Source organism: Ursus maritimus, unplaced genomic scaffold (genome assembly GCF_017311325.1).
Source record: "Ursus maritimus isolate PB19 unplaced genomic scaffold, ASM1731132v1 scaffold_31, whole genome shotgun sequence".
NCBI lineage: Eukaryota > Metazoa > Chordata > Mammalia > Carnivora > Ursidae > Ursus > Ursus maritimus.
The window spans coordinates 26,167,178-26,193,729 of NW_024425675.1; the positions used below are offsets into that span (position 1 = coordinate 26,167,178).

Below are 26,552 nucleotides of genomic sequence, written 5' to 3' on the forward strand. Positions count from 1 at the left end.
CCTTGGTGGACTAGCTCTCATTCTCTCTCATCTACTGAAGGACGTGGCTCTAGCCACTGGCCCTTGCATCTCCTACATTCAGAATTTCCTTCCCCTATTGGTGCATTTCCATAAACATAAAAACATGTTGTTATTTCTCATCCCTTTAAAAACCTCAGTCGTGGGGCACCTGGGTGGCTCAGTCGGTGAAGCGTCTGCTTCGGCTCAGGTCATGATCCCAGGGTCCTGGGATCAAGCCCCACGTCGGGCTCTCTGCTCAGTGTGGAGCTCGCTTCTCCCTCTCCCTCTGCTACTCCCCCTGCTTGTGCTCTCTCTCGCTCACTCTCTCTGACAAAGAAATAAAAATAAAAATTTAAAAATAAATAAAGAAAGAAAGAATGAGATAAAAGCCTCATTCGTACTTACTCCCATTTCTCAGTCTCCCTCTGCAATAGAATTGCTTGAAAGATTGGCCTAAACCTACTAGCTGCAAATCTTCTCTTCCTACTCTCTCTCAAACCCACTCCATTCAGGTTTTCGCCATCAGGACTCCTTAAAATTGCCCTTTTCAAGGTCTCGGTGACTTTCATGTTGTCAAATCCAATGGACTATTCTCACTTCTCATCGGACTCAACCTACGAGCAACATCTGAACCAACCGGTCACACCTGCCGCCTTAATACAACTTCCTCATTATCTTCCAGAACCTCAGACTCTCTTGGGTTTTCTCTTCATCTCCACTGGTTGCCTTTTCTCACTCTTCTTTTTTTTTGCTTGTTCTTCCTCTTCTCCCTGAATTCTCGCTCAATATCCTAGGGTTCACTCATGGTTTTCTTCTCTAGCTACACTTGCTCCTTGGTGTTCTCAGCCAGTCTCGTTGTAATGAGACTCACCTTCCACATTCTGGTGAGTCCTAATCGTACATCTCGATATCTCACTTTTGAACACCAGACTTGCATAGCCAATGGCCTCACTGACCTCCGTTTAATAACATCTCAAACTTCACATGTCCAAAACCGAGCCCCTGATATCCCCACAAAGTCTCATTCTGCCCGTCTTTTCCAGCTCATTGATGGCAACCTGCATCCCTCCTTCCAGTTGCTCAGGGTAAGAGCTCGGAGCATCTTGGGGTCTTATTTTCTTCTCATAGCTCACAGCTTTAGGAAATTCTGTTTATTCTACCTTCCAAATAGATTCCAGAATCCTGTCACTTCTTGCACACATCCACAGCTACCACTCTGGTCCATGCCACCATCATCTCTTGCCTGGATTGTTGCAATAGCCATTTTTCTGGCCTCCCTGTTTCTACTCTCACCCACATGCCAGTCTGTTCTCAACCCAGTGGCCACAGATAGGCTTTAAAGCATGTCAGATCATGTCATTCCTTCCCCCAAGCCGCCCAGCAGCTCTCCATTTCTTTCTGAGTTAGAGCCAAGTTTCTCATAGTGACCTAAGGGGCTTCACTCAATCTGTCCGATCCCTTCCTCCTCCCCTCCCTGCTGGCTCCTCTCTGCTCCTTGAACACTCCTGGCACACATCTGACTCAGAGCTGTTGCCCTGGCTGTCCCTGCCACCTATAGGGGTCTGTCCCCAGAGAGTTGCGTGCCTCCCCCCGACACCTTCTAATGGTTTCCTCAAGCTCTTCTCAATAGAAGCACCTATTTACATGCCAAACCTGTTTAAAATCTTAAATTGGCAATTGGCATTCCTAATTCCTAATACGCTCCTCTAAAGCAAACCAACAAAAAACCCCAAAAAAGCTTTCTTGTAACACCACCACTGAAGATAACTTTATTTATTTTTATTTTTTAAAGATTTTATCTATTTATCTGAGAGAGAGAGAGAGCAGGGAGAGGAGCAGAGCGAGAGGGACAAGCAGACTCTACACTGAGCGCAGAGCCAGATGCGGGGCGCGATCTCACGACCCTGAGATCAGGACCTGAGCAGAAACCAAGAGTTGGATGCTTAACTGACCAAGCTACCCAGGCGCCCTGAAGATACTTTTAAATGACTTATTATGCTTATTGCTTATTCTTTGTCCCCCTTTTCTCACAGAACATAAACTCCATGAGCTCCACGTGGGCAAGGATGGGGTTTTTTTATGCTTTTGGTCAATTTTTTTTTTAACTGATGAACTATGTGCCTGACACACAGTAGGTGCTTAATAAATATTCATTACATGCACAAATGAAGGAAAGAAAGAGTGAATACACGGTTGTATTAGAGCCGAGATTCTCAAGTGAGGGCACCTTTACCCCCAGGGGACATCTGGCAGTGTCTGAAGACATTTTTGATTGTCATGACTAAGGGGGTATATGCTAGTGGCAGCCAGTAGGTCAAGGCCAGGAATGCCGCTAAACACCCTACCACATACAGAACAGCCCCCACAACAAAGAATCATCTAGTCCAAAATGTCAGGAGTGCCACTGTTGGGAAACCCGGTGTTGGAGCATAATGCCTTGTCCTTCTTTTGGATTCCAGAACATTGATGAACACTTGGGTGGTCAGAAATGATTGCTCAATGAATGAATGGATGGATGGATGGTTGATTGGTTAGTTAATTGTTCAGATTGGTTGGATGGGTGGGTTGATGGATAAAACAAGAAATTTCCTGGTTTGTTCTGCAGAATGGCATCTACACCCTTTAACGTTGGATTAGCCTCTATGGAACTCCAACCTGGAAGACATGAGATGGGATGGCCACCCTCAAGGAGCTGTGGTGTAATTAGAAGAGATTCCAAAGAGATTCCAAACAAAGAAATGTTTGTTGTTCATAAGCCACCAGACCTGTGGTGCTTGGTCAGAGCAGCCCGAGCTGACCGAGCTGAGGCCTGGGGGGGAAGATGCATTGAACGTCTGCCATGTTGGGAGCACAGCAAAGAAGGCAGGGAGCCCCGAGCACCCCTACCAACAAGGCGGTACTTACTTGTTTCATTTTTATTCCCCACATTGAGCCGCTAACATCAATGACAAACAGGATGTTTTTGGGAATTGGGTCCAGGTTTTCAGGAGCGAAAAAGTGGACAAAATATCCATTAAATACCTGGAAAACAGAGCACACTGTTTAGCACGTAGGAAGATGGGGCCCTGGGGACTGAGAGAGAAGAGGCAAGCCACGGGGCAGAGGAGGCTTGGTGTCCATCTGTGCCTCTCCCTCCTCCTTCCTGCTCTCCCCCATTCCTCTCCTGGGAAGGTCCAAGCCTTCTGGGTAGTTTCACTCCCCAGGGCATATCACTTACCCCACCCCCACCCCATTCCATCCAGTCTTCATGGAGAGTCTGCCTTCTGGGCACCCTACTAGCCAACAGCCAATCAGGCAGAGTCTGTGCCCTCACAGGGTTCACAGGCCAACCCAGGATCCAGACAAGTAAAGAGACAATTGTAGCAGAGCACTTTGTGCTATGCTCAGGAAAATAAAGGACTCTGAGAACTCCCAGTGGACGTGTATCTGACTCGGATGGGGGAGTCTTTCCCACAGAAATGGAATCCACACTGGACTTGAGCATGAGTTTGGAGTTGGTCTGCCAGCGTGGGACTTGTCAGGCTTGGGGGGGTCAGGTAGGAGTGGGGAGGAGAATTTCAGACAAGGGTGAGAAAATATGGCACACTAGGAGTTCCGTAAGTGGCTCAGCACCACAAGAGCTATAGAGATCAAGAATTCAAGGAGTTAGAGTAGAGAGTCAGCAGGACAGATCAGGAAGGACCTTTATCAGCACTCTAGAGAGTTTGGATTGTTCTCGAAGTTACTAGAAGGCCGCTCCAGCTGGATTCTGGATCGCCATCTTTGTCTTCTGCTCTAGGCTCCAATGCCTGGCTCCCCTAGTTCTCTTTCCACTGTCCTTTGGTCATGTCTACCAGGACAGTACAGTGCCTAGCTGGTGAATGCGTAGCTGTGGACACTTCTCTACCTCCCCATCCTGGAGAGAAGCACAGACTTTTGGAAACCCTCTAAGGGCTCTTACCTCAGCACAAGGGAAATACAGACATACACCTAAGACATGACAAAGGGGGAAAGGAAACTGAAGAAATCTCACGATGAACATTGGCCCTGGAAATCGCCACTAGTCCAGATTTTTCTCTTGGTTGTTTCGTCCATCCAGCCCCATAACCTCTCTGCTTTCTTCGATAGTTTAATTGCAAAGGGCCTTTGAAGGTTATCCCAAACTCCCATTTTGTGAGTTTCTACTGTACTTTATATTAGGGATAGAAGTACCCTTCTGGGACAAGGACATGAAACGCAATGCTGCTCCATTTTGTTTTCTTGACATGAGAAGATATTGCTTAGTAACACTTAGGGAAATACGATTTTAGTCCCTTCTCTGCAACTGGACACTTGCCTCGGCAGCTAGGAGCCACCCAGAAGCCAGGGAGTTTGTCCTACAAGAGACCTTTGTTTGGCCTCAGCCTGGCGGCCCTCCTCGAGACTGTTTTTACCCACCTCGAGTTCCCCGGCTTTCTCTTCTCTGTTCACGTCATACATCACCACCAGCTCTCCGTCTACCGCAGTCTCAGAGCAGTTGGAGCACTTTCTTTGCTGTGCCACAGAGGGCTTGAAGGACACATGTGCCTGGAAAGAACAGTGACATCAGAGCCCAGTCTCTGCGCCTCTCCCTCCCGAGATGAGGGGCTGACACCTTCCTGTGCACACAGGTGAAGACGTATTGCCCATGGCTTGATGGCCAGCCCTCACCCAGGCAGCATCCGAAGTCCCTTCTCAATGCAAGGGACAGTGGCCGGGCACGTGAGGGGGCATCTGCCAGCCTGTGGGGCTGCTGCCCAGGTTTTAGGACTTCTTAAGGTACTCGAAGAATTCCTCCCTTCCTCCATCAGAGAGATGGCTACCAGTGTGAACAAGAGTTTATGAAAGGTTCTCGGAGGAGTTTGACTCTTCCGCTGCTGGTTATTACTGATCACGAAGCAAAGAGAACAAAGCTGAGCATCTCTTGCTGTGACTAATGAAAATGCACCACATATTATGCGAAAGTTGCATTCTAGCAACGGTCAAGCATATGACTTGAGGGAAATGAGGCCCCAAAATGGACAGTCACTGGTCAAAATGCAAAGAAACAATAGATTTTGCTCAGGGATCTCTGTTCCTTCACAGGGTTCACCACCCGACCACTTTTCTGTTCCCCAGAGCACAGGAGGGCAAAGAACCCAGGGCTAGTGGCCACTTGGACTCTTTGCTACAGGCAATACTTATGCTACCTTCTGCCGTCCTTTAGATATGACTGGAACACCATCAAAATGGCCATCAAATGTGTCAGGAACATGGAGAAATTTTATTCCCTGAGGTTCAGCAACCCACACGTCTACCTAGAGAAGGGAAAGAAAATTACTCAAAGCATCAAGGTATCTTTCAAGCCTTTTTTTGAGCAAAAAGTACCGTAACTACACCCTCTGCTGTTTTTCTCATCGTCAGGCTTTCCCAGAGGTGACCCAGCATGGTTCCATGATGACTCCTGCACGTTCCTGAACTGCCATGGGATCTGAGTCATCTCACCACGGGGGCTGAAGACCCTTTGGGCAACTCAATGCTCCCCTTCTCTTGCTTCACCCCTCTGGGTTTCATTCCCCATCTCTATCCTAGCCTATATTTGTTGTTCTTGTTTATAAGAGTGTTCATGTTGTCGAAGGAAACAAAAGAAGGAAAGCCATTGTGAAATGATTCTGCACTTAGTCTATGGATCTGTCAACAAAAGACCAGGGCCTTTTCATTCCTTTTCTGTCTACATGCTTTGAACAGAGTGAAGCAGGAGGCAATCCCTTTGGGTGATCCTTGGAAAAACCATTGTCATGGCTTCCATTTCCCTCTGTAGACTCTAAGTGCTCTGCTAAGCACTTCACATGTATGAACTCATTTAACTCTTACCGATATTCTTATGGTCTGTTTAATTTGTTATTGAGTATTTTATGGATAAAGAAACAGATTCAGAGTGACCCAGCTTGGAAGTGGCTGAGCCAGGCTTCAGACCCAGGGCCCGAGCTCCTAGCACTTTCCACACTGCTTCCTGACTTCCCATGGCTTCTGCTCCATCTTTTCAGTTCACTTTGCCGCACTATTCATTAGCCCCCGGCCACAATGTCCTATCTGTTTATCATGAAATTTCCCATCTTTTGCACACACCCACTTAAATGTGAGGCCATCAGATGGAACCCTATGCACATTGGTTTCTTTACTGCCTCTTCCTCATTTAGGATCATGTATAACAGTGATGAGCTCTCTCCCCTTTGGAAGTCCCTGGCTTTGGAATCATGCCAGATTTTTCTCTGATTTTTACTTTTTTTAAAGTAGGCTCCAAGTCCAGCGTGGAACCCAACACAGGGCTTGAACTCACGATCCTGAGATCCAGTCCCGAGCTGAGATCAAGAGTCAGGTGCTTAGCTTACTGAGCCACCCAGGTGTCCCTCTGATTTTTTTTCTTAATCTGCTTTCATAAAGTCATGGACACTTATCTAAGCAGAGCCAACATTTCCTTTCTTGGTTATTACAAATTCCAGCAAAAGATGTGAGCTCAGTTTGCCTTCAAGATTCCCATTAGCTCCAGGTTCTTTATGTTGGGAAGAGCTAAATTTACACAGAACCGGGTGGATCAGATATCCCAGGACAGCCCGACCCAGCCATTGTGGGTAGTTGATTGAGCAGCTCCTGGAGGAAAGGGAGAAAAGTCAGGGAGTTGCAGAAAACTGGGGCCACTGCTGTCATTCTTCCATTAAGTTCTATTTATAAACAAGTGTAGGGTACTCAGGACAAAGTTGAGTCTCTTCACAAGAGCATAAAAATGGCAGGAGGATCTTTTCTGGAATGTCACAGAAGCTATTAGCAGTCCTGTGCTCAATTTGATGCAGGCATGGCCCCAAATCTAAGTAGGAAACTATGCTTTGGGGGTGTGTACCTAAGGTCCCACAGCTGGTTCCTTGACAGGTTGGGACCAGTGCATGGTGGCCTTGAGTCACTTGCCATATTTGTTGGCATTTCAGTAAGTAACCAGCTACAGGAGTTGGAATAAAATCTTTTTCTAAGATTTGATACATTCAGAAGGTAGGGGTGGAGGTTAAAAAGAGATGTGTTCTCTGTGATTCCTGTGAGGGAAATGTATTTCCAGTTGGCTGGCCTGTCTGATGGTGATTAGAAAGCTTTTCTGGAATAAACACGAGGAGGTCTAATTTTATAATTTCAACTTAATTTATCTCTGGATAAGATCAAACCTCTTTAGAAATGAATATATTTCATAGACTGTTAGGGCTGGAAAGTACCTTAAGAATCATCTGGTCCAACCTTCTTTCACAGATGAGACACTGAAGGCCAGGAAATGGATTCACCCTGAGCCCACAGCTATGACTGCTAACTCTGGACCAGAACTTGGGAAACTTGCCGCTTTGTCTAATACTCTTGCTAATAAATTAAGACTCTATCAGTCTTACTTAAAAAACAAGGAATTCCTAAGAGCATGGGAAATTTAAGGATGAACAAAAATTTCAGAAATATAAGAAAGATTTATGTGCTACGTGGTATGTGTGTTAAGAATCATTATCTTCATGGACTCAAACTCAAATTCTTAGATGAAGAGCATAGAACATAGTCTCAAATCTTAATTGTTGCTTAGCTTTGTTTCCTTAGGCAAGTTATTTATATGTCTCTCTAAATCAGGGCTAATGAGCTCTACTTTATAACTCGTGCAGAGGAGTCAATGACATAAAATATAAGTATCTTATCCGAAATATCATAGAAGTATTCTCATATCACTAACTCGGTTGCTGTTAATATTATTAACAAACTCGGCCCTCGCGTCATTGGAGGCAAGATGCCAATCGCATCTATTCACCATGCGATTCATAGACTTGAGCGAGAGAAGGGCGCATTCATCATCGCTCCTAGAAAAGTAGCCAGGGTCACGTGTTGAGTTGTGCAGAGCCTCCAGCCAGGGCTGCAAAGGGTGCTGACATCCAGCCCCTCGCCCACTGGCCAAGTCATGTGTCCTGACATGGGACTGCATTAGCCGGCATGAAGGGCATCTTTTCCTAGCTTTCACAAAGGCCCCAGATGTGCCGGCAGGGGCCCTGCAAATAACTCAGTGACAGATACCCTGAGAGCAAGCCGATGCCACACGGTGGTCATGAGAAGAAGGAGGGTTCCATCGGTCAGATATACACCTTTTCAAACTGGAATAAAAATGTCACCATGATCGATTTATCCCCTGGATTCTTCTGCCTGGAGGCCTCCCCTTCCTAGCTGTCAACTGGAGAGGCAGATTGGATCGTATACTCTCCTGGGCTACTTCTGGCCCTGCTCTGCTCGGACACAAAATGTTCACGGGATGTCACAAAGATTCAAGTCCCCCCCCCCCCCCCAAAGACTGTCTCAGTTCTTAGGGCAACAAGTGAAGATGATAGTAAAGGTGAGTTTGTATCAGTGGGACCATGGGGTGGGAGAGGAAGACAGCTAGCATTCACCGAGTTCCTATTATTTGCCACCTGTTTCCATAAATTATATGGGAAATATGTTCTAGCACCCATTCCACAGATAGAAAAAATGGACACTCAGGAGAATGCGTCCATGTCAGAAGGTTAGTGTAATGGTTGAATGGCTCTCTCCCCCGATACCCATACCCCCAAAGACATGTCTACAGGAAATCTCTGGAAACTGTGAATGATACCCCACTTAGAAAAAGCATCTTCATAGATGAAGTGAAGGTAAGGATCTTGAGATGAGATCATCCCGCACTACTCTGTGGACCCTAAATCCAATGACGTTTTCTTATAAGAAGAAGGCAGAGGGTGATTTGAGGCACATGGAGGAGAACATGGTGTGACCACCAGGCCGAGATTGGAGTGTTACAGCTATGAGACCACGGGTCAAGGAGTGCCAGTGGCTACCGGTCACCAGGAGAAGCAAAGAACAGATTCTCCCCCAAACCTTCAGGAGAAAGGCCCTGCTAACACCTGGATTTCAGACTTTGGGCCTCCAAAACTGTGAGAAAATGAATTTCCATTGTTTTAAGCCACCCGGTCTGTAATCCCTCATGGCAGCAAGCCTAGGAAACTAACACAGCTAATATGGAGCTGAGCTGGCATTGAAATCGTAAGGAAGCATCCTGGTGGACTCCAAACCCATCAGCCTTTCAGTCCACCCCACTGTCTTGCTGAGTTGCCAGCATCCAATGCCACAAAGGGTGGTGACCAGCAGAAAATGTAAGTCAGGGCTCGGAACCATCAGTGGACAGGGTCACTGCACGCCCTGCAAACCCCACCTCACCTCCAAGTGTTTGGCCAGTCGTCCCGGCTGCAGATGGAGCCTGTGTTCGTAGGATCCCAGCTTCCTCCACTTCACTTCCTGGTAATGAAGTTCAAACTGCACCTTTGCTCCAGGGAGGACGTTCACTTCAGTTTTGAAGTTTTCCATATCAAGAGCCCTGCTCCTAAAGGTTTAACACCCCCCGACGGAAGTCAGCACATGCATGACGGAAAGCAAGACCCCACATCTATGCAGAGGGCACCTAGGCTTTTGTGGGCAATCGAGCCTGCTCGGGTATTTATGAAAATGAACAGGAAGAACAATCGAGATCACTGAAGCTTCTAGGAAGCAATCTAGATCACTCAAGACTGCTAGGCTACTCAGTTGTGGGGCCAGGGCTCAAACCCAAACTGGTAATTCCGGAGACAGCACACATTGCCTCTGCTGCATTGGAGGCTGGTTCTAGAGATTCTTTACATCTCTGAAAGTCTTCAGAAAGAAGAAACCTATGACTGCATCAAGCGGAATATGTATTTCTGGCGTTAAGTCCTTATTGAAACACATACATATCAAGTTTACTGCAATCGTTGCTTGAGGTGTTTAGTTTTAAAGAGGAAATGGCAGATTTATTCAACGAGGCTGATTGGGGCTTTGGGATGGAGTGGGAGCAGCTAGCAGATGAGACTGTGGCCCGCGCCGGCCTGGCCCTTACCTCACCAACCCCGCGGTCTTCCCTTTGGCTCTCGCCTGGGAGTAGAGCGCCCGACCCACAGTCTTCTCCTTAATGGAACTAGTGAATGTCGTGCCGTTTACGGTCCTAAAAAATGACAGGAGGCCCCTGAGTTGTTGAGTTTTTCCAAGCAGTAGTCTCAACAAAACACACTACCAACAACCAACCCAACCAAGGGGATTTAGTGAACGCGGGCCATTATCATTTTGCGCCTAGAAGAAACAAGAAGAGAGACATCTGCCTACTATAGTCAGGAGACCCTTTGTCTGAGTGTGATTGAAGAGGTAGGTGCCTACGCTGAAAGCTTCCCCTCGGGTGCTGTTGCTCATGCTTAAGATTGTTCCTCATTTTCAAGTTTTACCCTTCAGATGAAGCGGTGTTCTCTTTGGGTAACCCTTTTGAATTACAATTATGTTGAGGAGAGGTGATCGATAAATCACAACTAATCTGACTTACATTTGTTTAGAAAATGATTCTAATAGCCTGGGGACTCATACTGTCCAGCAAGAGCAGTAGGGAGTGTGGGAAGATGGAGGGAGGCATTGGGGAATCCCTTTGCAGATTTGTGTTTATCCCTCTAACATTTCCCTTAGGGACCTCGGACTTCCGTTTGCAACTCCATTTCTATCCACCTTATTTTAAGTGACTGTCGTCTAATACGTTCCAAGTAATGATTGATCAGAGCCATCGAATTACAGAATTGCAGAAGTAAAATGGACTCAATGGCATTCAAATAAACAGGATCTCTCGCGATGTGGAGAACACTAGACATTCTTCAGCATGAGGGCCAATTTCCTGCCCCAAGTGCCAATGACAGGCTTGGGGAGGCTCACTTGAAGGCCACCTCTTTAGATGAGAAGTCAGAGCCAGGAGACAATGACTTGCTCAAGGTCACACAGACAGTTGGTCAGAGACAGAGCTAGAACTAGACCCCACATGTCCAGGTCCACACTATTCCCATCAACTCATACTCAGGTTCAAAGACCAAGAAGTCTTTAAGATAAAAGGAAGTTGTCCCTAATGGGAGAATATTTGGAACCTTGATAAAAAGAAGCAGAAGAAATATTTTGACTAGAAGAAATATTTTGTGCAATTCATATGAAATTGCAGTGATCAAGTTGTCTACCTTCTCTGGTCTTATAAATTCAACCCTGAGTGAAGGGAGACCAAAGACAAGACCAAAGTTATAATTCTATCTTTTGTCACCTCAAATCTTCTATGACATGAGATGGAGAAGGAGAAAAGAAGAAAGGAAAACAGAAAGAAGCAATATCTAGAATAAATTCTGGTTATGTGACTTCAAAATAAAAATTTATTACAACAGTTCTAAATATAATTTTTCAGACACAGTGTCATGCAATGCCACTACATAAAAGCTCTTCTTTCTACATTTCCTTTTTTAGAACAGACTGCCTTAAATGTTTTTGAAAAGTAAATTTCTAAGCCAAGTCCAAGGATACCAATTCAGTCACCTAATGCCTTTTCCCCACCTACTTTGTTTTGTTTAGAAAATACAGTTAATGTGCTCTGTAGTTTTTAGAAGCCAAAGTACATGGTATTTGAATGTTTTGTCTATTCACAGTTATTGCTGGTTACCTTGGTGGATGAAAGACCAAAGCAGATGAGAAGTAACTCAATCTAATGTCTTAGGAAAAAAGATAGCCAGACTGTATGCAGAGCCTTGTGCTCGGGGACAGGACACGGCCAGGCAGAGCACACTCTGGGGATGGCCGTGTAAATGGTCGGGGGTAGAAAGCCATCCAAACACTTGGAAGAATAAGGAATGTTTAGCCTTGATACATGAAGCTACCAGTCGGGACAAGATAACTGGCCTCACTTTTTAAAAAGCACTGGAGTGGTTGAAAAATCTTTTTAATTATGGAAATCTTCAAACGGACAAAAACTAGAATAATAGAAGAAACCTCCATGAAACCATCCCTGAGCCACACCATTATCAGTACTCAGCCAGTGTCAGCTCACCTCTACCCCTACCCTCTCCACCTCGATTATTTTGAAGCCAATCTCAGACAGCGTATCATTTCATCCTCGAACACTTCAGTATGTATTTTGCAGAGAATAAGAAGAAAAAAAATTGTGAGTGGAACCAGAGTCACCGGGTAGAAACGGCACAGATTTCAATTAAGTATGAGAAATAATTCTAACAGACCTGTCAATCATTGAGTGGATTGCTCTGGGAAGTAGTGAGTTTATCATTAAAGAGATATTCAAGTCGAGCCTGGATAAGCCACTTGTCCTCGGTGTAACAGAGGAATTCAATCACTGGACAGACGATTGGATTTAATCAGTGGTTCTCATGTGTTTTCTCCATAGGGAAACATATGACAGGTGGCATGGAACTGCTCTGCACTCATACATGGTTTCCTGTAATTCACAGATTTCTCCCCACCCCCACACCCCCTCCCCCACAAGAAAGCACATTAAAATGCAAGTAAGAGTTGTTACCAGAGAGATAGCTTGGTTGCTTTAATTTATTAGACATGAAAAGCAAATCCTTCACTAATTCTGGTACTTTGAACAGAAACAAAGTATGGGGACCCAGCCCACGACGGCTCTTGACATCCAGTGGGTCCACAGCTCTGAGAGTGAGAACCAGAGGAGCAGTTGACTACCAAGGGCCATTCTAACTATGAGGGAGCTGGGGTCTTTGAGTAGAGGATTTCCAATTTCTAGTCTACATAGGAGTTACTCACATGGAAAAGTTGGAGATGAAGGCTCCTTTGGGAATCTGAACGTCAAACACGACGTTCTGAGGCTCTGGGGAGTTGTTCACCACTTTGGTCTGGATGATGGTGTTGGCCATACGAGAAGTAATAGTGGACTGGACTTTATAGCTATAAAGAGTTACTTGATCAGCCTCTTCCTGTTATTGGCAAGAAAGCATGGGGGTTACGCGGAGCAAAATTACCCGGAACTTCAGCACGTATCTGACGGTAAAGAGTATCACATTTTATTATGATCAGTCCTCAGGCATTGGTAAGCATGTCACTCAGGGAGTATTAAGCATTCTCCTAACTTGGGACCCGCCTGCCAGGCAGAAGGCTGCCTTCGTTTTGAGATATCTTGAGATGCTGTTCAGCTCTGTGAGTCTATTAATAATGACGCTTAAAATGAGCATACAAGTAGAAAATGGTTGTGGAATGCAAGACTGGATTGAGAAAGTTCAAGAAATAACTTCAAAGGCAGGACCCTAGCAAGGGAAATGATAAAGGTAGTGGGGTTTGAGAGGACCCTGGCTGTATCTTCAGAGGGGGGCGCAGCCAAGGGTACAGTGGGGTAGAAGTACGTGTGTGGTCTCCATATTGTTATCTGCTTTCTTCCATTTTTTTTTAAAGCTTTTATTTATTTATTTGAGAGAGAGAGAGAGAGCACAAGTAAGCGGAGCAGCAGAGGGAGAGGCAGAAGTAGGTTCCCTGCTGAGCAGAGAGCCCAACGCAGGGCTCGATCCCAGGACCCTGGGATCATGACCTGAGCAGAAGGCAGATGCTTAACCAACTGAGCCACCCAGGCGCCCCTGCCTTCTTCCATCTTATCTGTTATGGTGCCATCTTTCCCCTGTCTTCTTCTCCTTCCCCCAATTAGAATGAAATACGACACACTGATGGGTGTGATTGGAATATGAAGAGAAAGTACCTTGTTGATGCCGTGATTGGTCCCGTGCTCTGGGCCTCCTTTCCGAACCCTGCTCTACTGGTTTGAGGCAGCTCCCGTGTAACAAATTACAGCCTATCATGGTGCCCAAAGGCCAGGTACTAGGAGCACATGTCTTTCAGGAGAGGCCTGCGAACTGCAGACTCCTTCAGGGCTAGGGCAATTAGGTGACCCGTTAGGTTTTCCTTTCTTCTCGGAAAGGATTTGCTTATTTCGATACTAGGTGTCATCCCCAAAACTCTGTCAGCCAAGATTAAGCCTTTCAACTCTGTAACAGCCAGCTCACCTCCAACTAAGACAAAATCCAGGCTGAGTAACTTGTCCTCCCTCCCCTTAAATGTCTGCTTCTCACAATTTCTGTCAGTTCAGAGTAGGAAGCCAATGGAAACCACTTCCTTTTGATGTTTTCTCGCCACAGGAAGGACTTCTTTGAACATCTCAGGAAATCGGACCATTTTGTGTTTGGGAACTCCTTTCCCACACTGTCTTTTTCCCCCTCCAGATCTGTTAGGTGTCATATTTTAAATGCGAACAGCTAAGTTGGAATGAATATGTATGCTCGGGTGAAATCTAGGTTTTTGGCAAAACTTGAGAGAATAGAAAGGACATTTTCAGCTCCTGGTGACATCTCGCCTGGTGACATCTCTCCTACATATATACTATACTCTTTCATGCTGAATTTTAGACACTCTTCCAAACAGAATTGGGCAAGAGGGTATTTCGAAAGTCAGGTAAACGCTCTCAGGGCTAGAGACAAAGGAGGCAACCGTATCGATCTCCAGATAATAGGTAACAGGAAAATCATTCGGTCATCAATTTTTAACAAAATCAAAGTAAACTCACCATCGTTTCTCCAGATTCTCCGGAAACACTTCTCTGTGAAAGGAAGGTAGATAATCATTCTTCAAAAATGTGTTACTTATTACCTAGAGGACAAAAACTGCTTTCTCTCAGTCAAAAAAAATTTTTTTATTCCCTTCAATACTAAGCTATAACTCATTCACTGGAGCCCAGATATAAATGTCAAATATTCTCGAAGTATTTTCCCACTGGTGTGTTTCTCTGGACACATTTCTAGCCACTTGGCAAGCACACCATTTTTTGATATAATGTGAGAACAAGTACTTTAAAATTAAAATATTCAAAGGAACTCATGCTGAGTGACCTATCTTCCCTTTATCCCGTTTATTTTCTTATTTAACTTAATGGTAATCTGGATGCCCCAGGCTACCATGGAGCTCTGGACATGCCATTTGCAAGGTCCGTAGTGCTTTCGTGTCGTCCCCCCCCCCCCACTCATCCTTCAGATCTCAGCTCAGGGGGATTTTCTGTCAAGCTCGCTCCTGCCCACCCCCAAACTAGGTAAGCTTCTCTTACTAAGTTTTCATGGCAGCTAAGCTCTTCCTTCCAAGGAAGACAGTGCGAGTGCATGTCTGTGTCCTCCATTGGACTCAGCTATATGAGGCTGGGGATTTTGAGGTATTTCCTCTTTGGGGTGGCCCTGGAGCCGGGCATAGTGACTGGTGTGTGGAAAATCCTGCACTTTCACTGCCAGGCAGCGAATTAGCCACATGAAGGACTGTCCTCTGGGCATGGAAAGCTGAATTGGTTTTAAAGCCGAGTTAGGTTTAAAGATGGATGAACATCTATTATCTGTTGGACTCTAGCAGAATAAGTCAGGTGCTGGATGTAAGTCTAGCTGGCCTGATTCAGAGTGAGCTGAGGTTGTAGGGAGTGTTATGTGACATTGTGAGGTCAACAGTTGCCTTCTTTTGAATTTTTTGAATACAATTCTCAATGACGAAGTTTTCGCTCTTGTGACTAGATGACATGAGAACTTGCCCGTTGGGTTTTCATATTATTGGTTTACAAGAAATCTGGACTTTTAGAAAGTCAAAAATTCACGCCCATACAAAATAAGTCATTGGTCAGCTTAGCGTTGCTTCCATAAACACCCCCTTTCTCAGCACGTGGGCTGCATGTGGGAGAAGCCACACCCTTCCTGGCCTGCTGGAGAATTCCCCCATGAATTAGAGGGTGTATCCGTGCTGTTGTTGGCGGCCTCTGGGATGCGGCCTTGGCCATGGCCTGTCCCTATGCTCTCTGAGCTACTCCCCAAAGGCAGCAGTGACCGCCCCAAGGAGGATGTGTGCTCAGTGGGCCATGTTTGCCTCCACCGGATAGCCTGAGGCATCCAGATTACCATTCAGCTAAGAGAAGCAATGCCCTCCTAAGAGGAAATCCTTCCTGATAAGGCAGTAAAATCATCCCACCGTCTTAGAATTTGAAGAAAACGCATAGCCAACCATCCTTTAAGGAACTAAGGTGACCATTATGATAAAAAACAAGCTCCGAGAATATCTAGCACAAAGCATCTTAATCCTCCCCTTACTTCATCAATCATGATCTCTTTCATTTATTTCCCCTTGGAGACTAAGGCTTACTGTACCTGATACCTCTGGTTCTCCGGCACAAACTGAAATTTGCCTGGGGCCAGTTCAACAAGATCTGCGTATTCTGCAAACTTAAAAAAGAATTAAGGACTTTTATTTCTATTAATAAAAACGATCTAGAACAAAGGAGGCAGATAGGGACAGGCATAAGGGCATTCATCCTGTTTTTCTATCTTGTTTCCTATACCTTTGGGAAATCCCCTTTAAAAAAAGATACCATGACTTCTTTAATGAATTTATATTTGCTAGCTACGTCTCAGAGGTGAGTCCACGGAAGCTATTCTCTTCACATTTGTTGAAGGAATGCATTTTTTAGTTCGCCAGAAGATGACAGGACATACAGGTCGGGGTCACAGTAACCCAGTGATCAAGTAGGTCCCTGGGGAGCTCTTGGGTAGACCTTGGCCATCAGCAAGTGTGTGAGTGGATAAATGTGCCCATACATCTCTTCCAATTAAAAATGTTGAAAAAAAGTGTTGATAGGAAAGGAATACAAGTAAGAAGCGACTGAAAAAGCACACACATGTTTGGATGTCTTGGCTTCGATCCCTGGCTCTGTCCATGAGATTTCCAACACACCCTGGCAGTTCTTAAGGTGTTGGAAAATCAGATCGTTTCCAAGCAGAGTGATTTTTTTTTCTTTCCTGCAAATATGCCATCCTGTTCCTTGGCATTTTTGTGGGTAATTCACTCTGCAAGTATTACAAAGCCTCTGCATCTCCTAGGATCTTCCCATGATACACATTCCTTCTCTGGCATCAAAATAGCGTTTGCATGACTTTCAAAATGACTCAGTCCAAGACATTCCTTATGTTGGGGATGGCCAAGGATCTGAAGTGGAAACCTTGAGCTCCCTGGAAATAATCCTTGCTCTCTGCCGGCCCACTTGCCATCTCCCCCCCTTAACAGCAATATTTAAAGTGCCCTCATGACAGGACTCATTGTTCACGTAGGTAGGAAAGACAATGGTGCTTTGATAATGACTTTTCTTACACTGTTAGTGCAAGAGTGATAATGAAGTGTCATCCTCGTCACAGCTAATAATTATTAAGTGCTTCCTAGGGTTGCATTGTGCAGGGTAGTTTACATATGTCATTTAACTCCCCTAACACCCTTTGGGTTAGATCAATTATCCCCATTGTTTAGATAAGGAGTAGTCAGCTGTGTTCCATAAATGTTGCTCTGTGGGGCCGGTCCATTGAATTTGACTGAATTCTCATGCAAATCCCATTCACACTTTAAAAGGTAAACACACGTTCCAGTAATTACAACAGTGAACACTCTTACTCAGATGAATTTTATCATAAATTTCCTTTCCACACAGAACACAGTCCTCAAATAGCAATAACCACAGGCTATTTACTGAGCCCATGTACAGGCCCACAGCAAGGAGTTTCTGGGAGTACTCACTTCTGGAAGTCCATTGGTGGGGATTTCGAAGCCTTGTGTTTCAGAAACAAAGACACAGATGAGAAAGCACGTGAGTCGATGCATTTTGTTGGGTGGCTTTGCCAAGCTCTCCGTGCAGGGTCCCCGGAGAATTCTGCTCCTCGCTGAACCCAGTTCAAAGGAACAGCAGAAGAGTTCGTGTTTTAAAAGAAGAAAAAAAAGAAGAAGAAAGCTCTCAAACTTTGTTCAAAAACAGGACAAATATTTGTTCTGGAGTTCAAACTTGAGCTGTGGGGGTGGATCGGACACCCGGAGGTTATTCAAACAGTAAAACCAGAGGTAGTCGCTGGGCTGTGTGGACAAGTCAGGGTCAGATGGACATGCTTTTTTTTGGCTTTTGCTGATTTCTGTTCATCTCAGAATCAGAGAGACCTGAAGATCAACCTCATCCTCTTTGAAGGACCAGGTGGGAAACTAGACAGGGAAACAGAGTCAGAGAGAAAAGGGCAAAAGTGTAAAGTTTCTGGAAACGAAATCCTTTTATTTAAATGAAAGGAGAAGTTTAGCAAAAGTGGAAAAGGGAACACAATGGTGTTCTGAGCAGAACATTCACTGCTAGCGTTTTTCCGTCTCTCTTTGATAACTAAGTACCTATTGTGGTAAGAACTGGGCACGCCGCTGGGCCAGATACAAAGACACGCTGAAGAGCGTGGGGACGTTTCATGAATGTCTTTGACTAAGAGAGCAATGTCTGTCCCTGCTGCTGTCCCTGATCAGCCTCACTCAGGTCAGTGGAGAATCAATTCTCCTCCATTCCAGAACCAGAGAAAACCTGGCCTGGAAGCTCTGTGTAGTAGTCTTGCCTATTTGTGGTCTGGATGAAATAAGAATGTTAACTATGATGTGTTGAGCCTCCTCGTGGCAGGTGCTTTTACCTGTATTATCTTTAATTCTTTGATTTTTTAATCTTTGAAAGAACCATGTGAGGTAGGCACTATATTTGTCCTCCTTTATAATTGAAGAAAATAAGACTAAGTCATTTATTCCACATCTCATGGTTAGTAAAGGAAGAGACACAGATCCAGCAAGTCTGGCCTGAGCCCAAAGCCTTTGCTGTTCATGACCCCATGGGCCCAGGAGAGGCAACCTGCCATCCATCACTGCGGTCCAGGGTGCCAGGTGTGAATCTAGACTAGAATTCACCTGTAATTCCCCCATCTGGCTGGCAAGTCTATTTAATGGGCCTCTTTCTTGAGTCCCTACTGCAGATGTCTGCTTGAACATGGGTCATGCTGTGGACCCCAGTTTGGCCAGCAGAGGACCTGTGCCCTCACGTTATTTCTGGCTTTCCTTCTCAGAATGGATCGCATGCCTTCCTGCCTAAATTTCCGTGATCTAGCTCCTGCTGCTGGAAAGGACCCGCTGCTGGAAAGGACCACTCTCTAAACGTCCACTCACATGGGGAGCTCACACCCCTATAGACATAGGCAGTCTGCTATGGTCTCTGAAACATGATGCTCTAGGGTTCTTTCCAGCAGCTCCCATTCTGACCACACTCACACTTGAGCCTCAAAGGCTCACTGTGATTGTTACATTGAACACCGGGCCGTTGTCTGAGACAGCCTTTGGATTTTGTTTAAAGGGAAATGGTTTGAAAGATTTCAGAAACAATGCAAGTGAAAAAAAGAAAGTCAAAGACAATGCCAAAAAGATAAACTTATGAGTTGAAAAATGTGCTGGATGGTACTTAAAAATGTACAATTTTATTTATAATACCCAAGCACATGCCAAAAAGAATTCAAAGTGTAGGTGCAAGTAGAATATTAGATGAACACAGATTAAATTTATCTGTAAGATTAGGAAGGGTTACTGACAATTTTTTTTAAAAGGTCAACCCTATGCTGTCTCCATGAGACATTTTATCCCAACGAGATAAAAATAGACTAAAAGTTGATATCTTGTTAAAAATCTGTTTATTTCAGAGACTTGTAAGCAGGTGTTACAAAGGTGGTATCAGGTTAAAATAGATGTCACAGCAAATAGTAACAAAAAGAAAGTCAGAAGAGAGAATTAAATCTAAGAGTGGAAATCAACAATTCGGAGAAAACTGATAAAATAGAGTTTTAAATTAGAAGACAATGATCCATCTGTCCAATTAATAAATGCAGAAATATGAAAATAAATTAAAAATGAAAGTGAGAGGCTCAATAGTAACATGAATTGACCAGTGTGTCAAATTTATAAGACATCTTACATGAAACGTAAAATATTTAAAATAATCCATAATATGGAGGTAAACAGACCAAAACACAGAGAGAAAAAAGAAAAAGGTACATAAAAAAAATCGTTGAGCCTGACTATTTTTTTGGAACTTCATAGGATGTACAATATCTGAACAACATACAGAAAGTGACACTGTGGTCTTTAATTCATTTAATGAGGTGGATACCATTTCACCCACAAATCTGAAGTATACACTAAAAAAATTTTAGGACCAATTTACCTTTTTTTTTTTTTAAGATGTTATTTATTTATTTATTTGAGAGAGAGAGTGTGAGCATGAGGCAGAGGGAGAGGGACAAGCAGACTCCCCGCTGAGCAGAGAGCCCGATGTGGGGTTCAATCCCAGGACCCTGAGATCATGACCTAAGCCAAAGGCAGCTGCTTAACCAACTGAGGTACCCAGACACCCCGGGACCAATTTACCTTATTAAAAATAGTAGATATTATCCTGGACAACATTTTCTTACCAGGGAAGAATAATCCACAATAGTGGAAGATGGGATTAGCCTAGGAAATTGAGGCTGATATTGCTGAAGAAAATTCATCAAATTAAAACGTTAACAATAAAAATGCTAAAATTTTTTCACTATTTCAATAGCTACTGGGAAGCCATTCAAGAAATTCCACAAACTGTTTCAGATGAAAGTGCTTAAAATATTAGTCTCAGGAGGCAATTTTTTTTTTAACTTGATGGGAAGTGTGTGTGTGTGCGTGTGTGTGTGTATATACATGTATATAAAACCAAGAGTCAAGTTGGAAAAAATTAGGAAACACATGCAGAAAAACACTTCACTTAAAAAGAGAAACAAAAGATCTGTTTTTTTTTCTTAAGGCTGAGATTCCTAATCAAGAAAATTTGAGAATCTCATAAAAAAAATTACTAGAAGTAGCAAAATTGTTTAGCCAAACAGCAAGGTATAAGGTGAACCCACAAAATCCGTTACATTTCTCTTTATTAGTGGGTGCACCAGAAATAGCACGAAAGAAGTCCTTTTTTTACTAATTGTATCAAGAGCACATAGGAATTTAAGTCGGGGCAGAGATTTATAACAAGAAACCTCTTAAACTCTGGTAAAAAGAAGAAAGCCATGAGTAAATGGAGCACTGTATTCTTAAAAATACTAATTGCTAACGGTAATAGCTAAAGGAGCTAATAATTAAATCATTAGCTAAATTTATATATACATTTTATAAAATATTGATGTTAGTGTCCCACAGAAGAGTTTATGGAACTGGAAAACTCTATAGGACGAAAAGACAAAAGCCAAAGAAACGTGGTTCTTAAACAGTAAGAATTATGCCCAGTGTTTACGTTTTAAAATACATTACAAAGCACAAGTTTTAAAAAAAAATACGCTTTGGTGCTTAAAAATATAGATACGAATCAATGGAATAAAATAGTAAGTCCAGAAATGCATGTCATACAGAATATGCTATATAGAATCGGATAGCAAGAAAGCAATATGGATTGAATTCAGTCCTTAATAAATGCTCCTGGAACAATTAGATAATGCTATGAAAAGGAATGAACTTTAATCCATAGCTCATATCGTATATAACAAAAAATTTAAATGAAGAATTTCATGCCAAAAAGAGTAACGAAAACTGCATAGGCTACTATGTGCTGGGTCTTCTTTTAGACACTTAGAAAAGAAAACAATAGAATGAGTAAAATATACGTGATTAGCAAAACCAGTTAAGATTTACTAGGACTGGGCACCTGGGTGACTCAGTTGGGTAAGTGGCAGCTTCGGCTCAGGTCATGATCCCCGGTGCTTGAGACCGAGTTCCCCATCCAGCTCCCTGCTCTGCGGGGAGCCCGCTTCTCTTTCTGCCTTTGACTCCCTCCCTATCTCTGTCTCTCATGAATAAATAAATAAATAAGATCTTTAAAAAAAAAATGATTTACTAGGACTGGTGAAAGCTGCAATCTCCTTACTCCTCCTTTACAGATGAAAGCATGGAGGCACAGAGAGGTTAAGTGGCTCCGGATGGCTGGAGGCAGGATGGGAACAGAGACTGAGGCTGGTGAGCCTGCACCCTACCGCGTCACCTGCAAGACAAAGGCCTGGGGGCACCTGGGTGGCTGAGCCTCGGACTCTTAACCAAATGAGCCACCCAGGCGCCCCAAGCCTTGGACTCTTAATTTTCGCTGGGCTCATGATCTGGGGTGGGGGAAGTTGAGGGGTGTCTTGGGATCAAGCCATGAGGCCCGTTCTATGCTCGGCGGGAGTCCGTCCCCCCCCACCTCACGCATGCTCTCTCTCAAATAAATAATAAATAAATCTTAAAAAAAAAAAAAAAAAGACGGTCTGGCTCCTACCCACACTGGGGGACACAGATAAGCAGAGAGATGACATACAAGGAAATGCAGACATTGTATTACACAGGTTAAAAAATGCTCATATGGAATGAAAGCAGCTTTAATTTACTCTCAAACACATACCTTTATCCTCCCATTATGGGTGGGGACGAGTTCCAGGATCCCCGGTGGAGGCCTGAAACGGCGGATGGAACTGAACCCTGTACACACTGCTTGATCCCGCACATACGTACCTACGATAAAGCTGAATTTATAAATGAGGCACAGTAAGAGATTAACAACAACAGCTAATAATAAAATAGAGTGATTATAACACTAGACTAAGAAAAGTTCCCTAAATGTGGTGTCTCTCGGTTCTCTCTCTCCAAATACCTTATCCTCCGGGCGCTGACCCTTCTTGCAATGACGGGAGATGACAACATGCCTACGTGACGAGATGAAGGGACGTGACGTGTGCGTCGCCACGCAGCGTGGGGCTGGTTTGACCTTTTGACATGCGTCAGAGGACCCTCTTCTACATCGTGGCTGGAACCCCGGCAAAACTGGAACCAGGAAACTGGAACTCTGGATAAGGGGGGGACTAGTGAATTCCACTAAAAAATAATTAAGAGTCTTACAAACCGAACCGGAAGTTATAGACAGACAGATGATTACAAATTGCTTGGCGGCCCCGGAGTTGCTTCCGTCTCTCTGGTGAGTAACATGGTGAAAGTATCAACTACAAACTGTAAAATTGTTACCACACTCTCTTTGCTCGGGAAAGAAATTCCCAGGAAATAATACGAAGGGAAAAATTATATAGAAAACTTTATGCCACTGAAATATGGACAACAAGCAGTTTGACAAATAATGGGGGGATGGCTAAGAGAATGGTTCATTTGTTAATGAATTAGCTTGCGTACCATAAACACCAACGGAGACTTTATCAATTGTACAGGTACTGAATACTAAAAGCAAATCACAGGGAGTTCTGATGGTCAAGGGGCTCTGTGTAGTGGTGCAGAAGGACGTGTGAAGGGCAGACAGCACTCCAGCAACCTGTGATAAAGGAGAAAGGATGTGGCATGAAGGTGGCACAGAGGAAGGGGTGGCCAACCCATCTGAGACACGATGCACATTGCACAGAGGACACATTGCTTCCAACGGGTCTAGAAGGAAAGGGAGGATTTGTCCAGGCTGACAGCGAGAGAATGCCACTTGGGAAGTGAGCTTAGGATGTGCAGAGGCGGCTGGGGCATGCGGGGCACCAGGTGCACCTCAGTCTGACAGGAGATGGCCACGGGGACAGGTGCAGGAGAGCCTGATACACTGCGTCAAGGGACTCTCACCTTTGTGCCACAGGCAGTGGGATCCAGTGAGGACAGAAGCAGGACAAAATCCACATTTTATAAGGATCGGTTTGGGTGCAGCTAGAATGATGGAAACGGAAGGCAAAACGCAGGGAGCTCCTGAGGAGGTGGACGGTGCTCACACAGTGGAGAGGCACGAGGGTCTAAACCAAGGCAGCAGCAGTGGGGACCAATCAGAAGATGCTCCCACAAAATGCTATATATTGATGTCAGTTGGCAAATACGTGCTTTTGATACATAGAAGTGTATGTGCCGGGGGCGCCTGGGTGGCTCAGTTGGTTAAGTGTCCGACTGTTGGTCTGGTTCAGGTTGTGATCTCAGGGTCGTGGGATCGAGCCCCATGTCGGGCTCCACGCTGGGTGTGGAGCCTGTTTAAGATTCCCTCTCTTCTGCTCCTCCCACCCCCGCTCTCCTCCCCCACCAAAAAGAAATGTATGTGCTTATTATTGCTGATTACTGTTTAATAGCATGTAGATTCATGAAGACTTAACATTTACAGTTATAAAATAATGTGTAAGTCAGCAAACAGCCAAGAAACCTTGGTGACTAAAATGTCATGTCTAGTTGGAGGGTTTATGGACAATTTATTCTTTCTTCTTTAGGGTAGTGGTTAAGAGCACTGGGCTTTGGAGTCTGTCTTCCTGTGTTCGTAATTCTGGTTCTTTGACATACTTGTTGTGAGACCTAATCGGAGTCTTGTTAGTAAAATGAGAATGATCTCCCACTGCTATGGACTGAATTACATGCCATCCAAATTCCTTTGTTGAAGCCCTAACCCCCTGATGTGGCTGGATTTGGAGATGGGGCCTTTAAGGAGGTAATTAAGTTTAGAGAGGGTCATAAACCTAGGGTCCTGATCCTATAGAATTAGTGTCTTTATAAGAAGAGACACCAAAGTGTTCTCTCCCTCTCTGTCTACTCCCTCCCTCCTCCCTGCCAGGTGAATACACTGTCCATAGTGAGAAGGTGACTATCTGCAAGGGCTAGAGGACACCACTCACCACGAGCCCAGTTGGCTGATTCAGTGCTGGTCCTAAACTTCCCAGCCTCCAAAACTGTGAGAAATAAATGTGTGTTCTTAAGCCACCCCCAGTATGCTGCTGGTATAGCAGCCCTAGCCGACCAGGACACTCGGGTATTCACAGAGTTCTTGTGAGCGTTGAGTACAATAATGCATATACAATACTGGGCATATACTAAATGCTCAATAAGGAGTAGCTATAGTTACGAATTACTGTTATCATTAAAGTGACAATTTTTTTATAAGGAAATTTTGGGCACACATACAAAAAATAGATTTTAATACTATGGAAACATTTTTATCCATAAATTCACCTCTCCTATTTTTCCAGATTCACGAGAGTGAATCTTAATTCTGCACCTACCAGCACACTTTGTTGCCCACCGTAGATGGTAAATGATATTTGCTAAATGCTTTCTGAGGTTCTCTTTCATAGACTATTCAGAGCGGCTACTACGTTTTGTGTTTTGCTTCTAAACAGGTCAATTGTCATACACCTTAGATTTTATGCTTTGTTTATAGTCAACTTTCCCTATCAGATTAGCACATAAAGCTGTTCCCACATTTCAGACCGATGCAGTGAAGAAATTGTATGTATTAGCCAGTCCTGGTAGGATTTTATTTTCCTTGCAACAAACGAGAAATGTGGCCTCTCTGGTGCGGCATGGAACTAGGCAGCTCCAGCCCTGGGAAGAATTAGGTGATGGGGGGAGTGTGTCTCATCCCCGGGCCTGGAGCTTCCTGCTACGTTTGATGCCATCCCCACTCTAGCGCAGGAGCAGATTGGAAGAAGGGACTTGCCCGGTGGCCTCTATTATAACAGTCTCTTGTATGCATTTACTTTCCCTTTATACGTTCACCTTCCTATGGACAGTTCAGTTGCTTCCACTAAACATCTATGCTTTAACTCTTGCATGAAATATTTTATAAATACGCATTTAAAAAGTAATTTTTACAAAGCAGCTTCAAATCAGTTAAAAATATTTTAAGCAACTGATAAAGGTAAACTTGGCAGAATAAATAAAATCACTTGTTTTGTACGCCACCTAATTTTGTTTAAAGAAAACAGAGATCTAAGGTGAACAGGTGTACCAGTTAGTTAAAGGTAGAGTGGCCTTTTCAATGAATGAAGGTGACTTGGGTCGGGTTGTCTGTACCGATGTGGCTTTGGTGAGCACACCCTGCATGATTTCGATAGCGAATTTACCTTCCCAAATGCTTGGGCTCAGCTAACAGTCCCCATGGTGAGCATTTCCAGGAACGTACCCACTGGTGTCAATGGCACCTTCTCTCCATTCCCCCTGTTATTACTGTCACTGTTTCTGGAACATTGGCAGTGTTTTCGAGAGGACTTGGCTGCTTTTTCTGAATCGAACTCCTCACCTCGCACTGTTGCCGGAGCGGTGTCCGAGAGCAGCTCTGAGGCTGCTAGCCCTGCTCAGAAATCCCTACTGTCTTTCTACAGAGGAGCCAGCTGACCGATTCTCATGTTCAAGGCTCTTGGCCCTCACGCCTTTCAGCCCGCTCTCCTGAAGTCCCATAGACGCTCCGTGCACCGCAGTGCCAGACTCCATGCTCATTCCCGAATGCTTGTACCGCTTGCTTTCCCTCATACGGTGCCCTTGCCCCAGAGACCCCCCTCGTTCTCCAGTGCCTACCTATGAAATCATAGCCATCTTCCAAAACCACTTAATTGTACTTCAGTCCCCAACATGCTGCCGAGGCCTCCGGCTGACATTCATCACTTGTGTCATTTGGGGACTCCTGCAATGGGGCGTGTTATGTGCCTTGCGACGTTTTCCCAAGTGCAGACCTCACACTGTCCTTCTTTCAGCGTCCATTCGTACACAGCCTACCGTGTGCGGGCACTGCATACAGCCGTGCCTCAGTGTCTTTGACTCATCCTTGCACTTTTCAAATACTTCCCCATTTTACCATTGTGCTGTTTGGTTCCCAGGAGCCTACCACTTACTAGGTTTGTGACTCTCGCAGGTTATTTTCTCTCTCTGCTGATCACTTTCCTCATCTGTAGAATGGGGATGTAACATCTACGGGACAGGCCAGCTACGACGAAGAGTAACCGAGGAAGGGGTTAAGCAAGCGGGGCCTGACACAAAGCGAG

The 26,552-nt window shown here is 44.6% G+C and overlaps 1 protein-coding gene across 1 annotated transcript in view; it reads right to left on the minus strand.

Annotated features, from left to right (window-relative positions):
- The window catches only part of ITIH2 (inter-alpha-trypsin inhibitor heavy chain 2), a 38,068-nt gene extending 20,483 nt beyond the window's left edge, over nt 1-17,585 (minus strand). Inside the window, exons 1-9 of the mRNA XM_040645443.1 lie at nt 17,476-17,585; nt 16,062-16,136; nt 14,456-14,488; nt 12,655-12,824; nt 9,926-10,030; nt 9,235-9,397; nt 5,187-5,294; nt 4,417-4,545; nt 2,905-3,021 (exon numbers count right to left, since the gene is read on the minus strand). Coding sequence (XP_040501377.1) covers nt 2,905-3,021; nt 4,417-4,545; nt 5,187-5,294; nt 9,235-9,397; nt 9,926-10,030; nt 12,655-12,824; nt 14,456-14,488; nt 16,062-16,136; nt 17,476-17,559 — 984 coding nt within the window. The 5' untranslated portion in view covers nt 17,560-17,585. The remainder of the gene's footprint in view (nt 1-2,904; nt 3,022-4,416; nt 4,546-5,186; nt 5,295-9,234; nt 9,398-9,925; nt 10,031-12,654; nt 12,825-14,455; nt 14,489-16,061; nt 16,137-17,475) is intronic.
- Nucleotides 17,586-26,552: the final 8,967 nt, after the last annotated feature.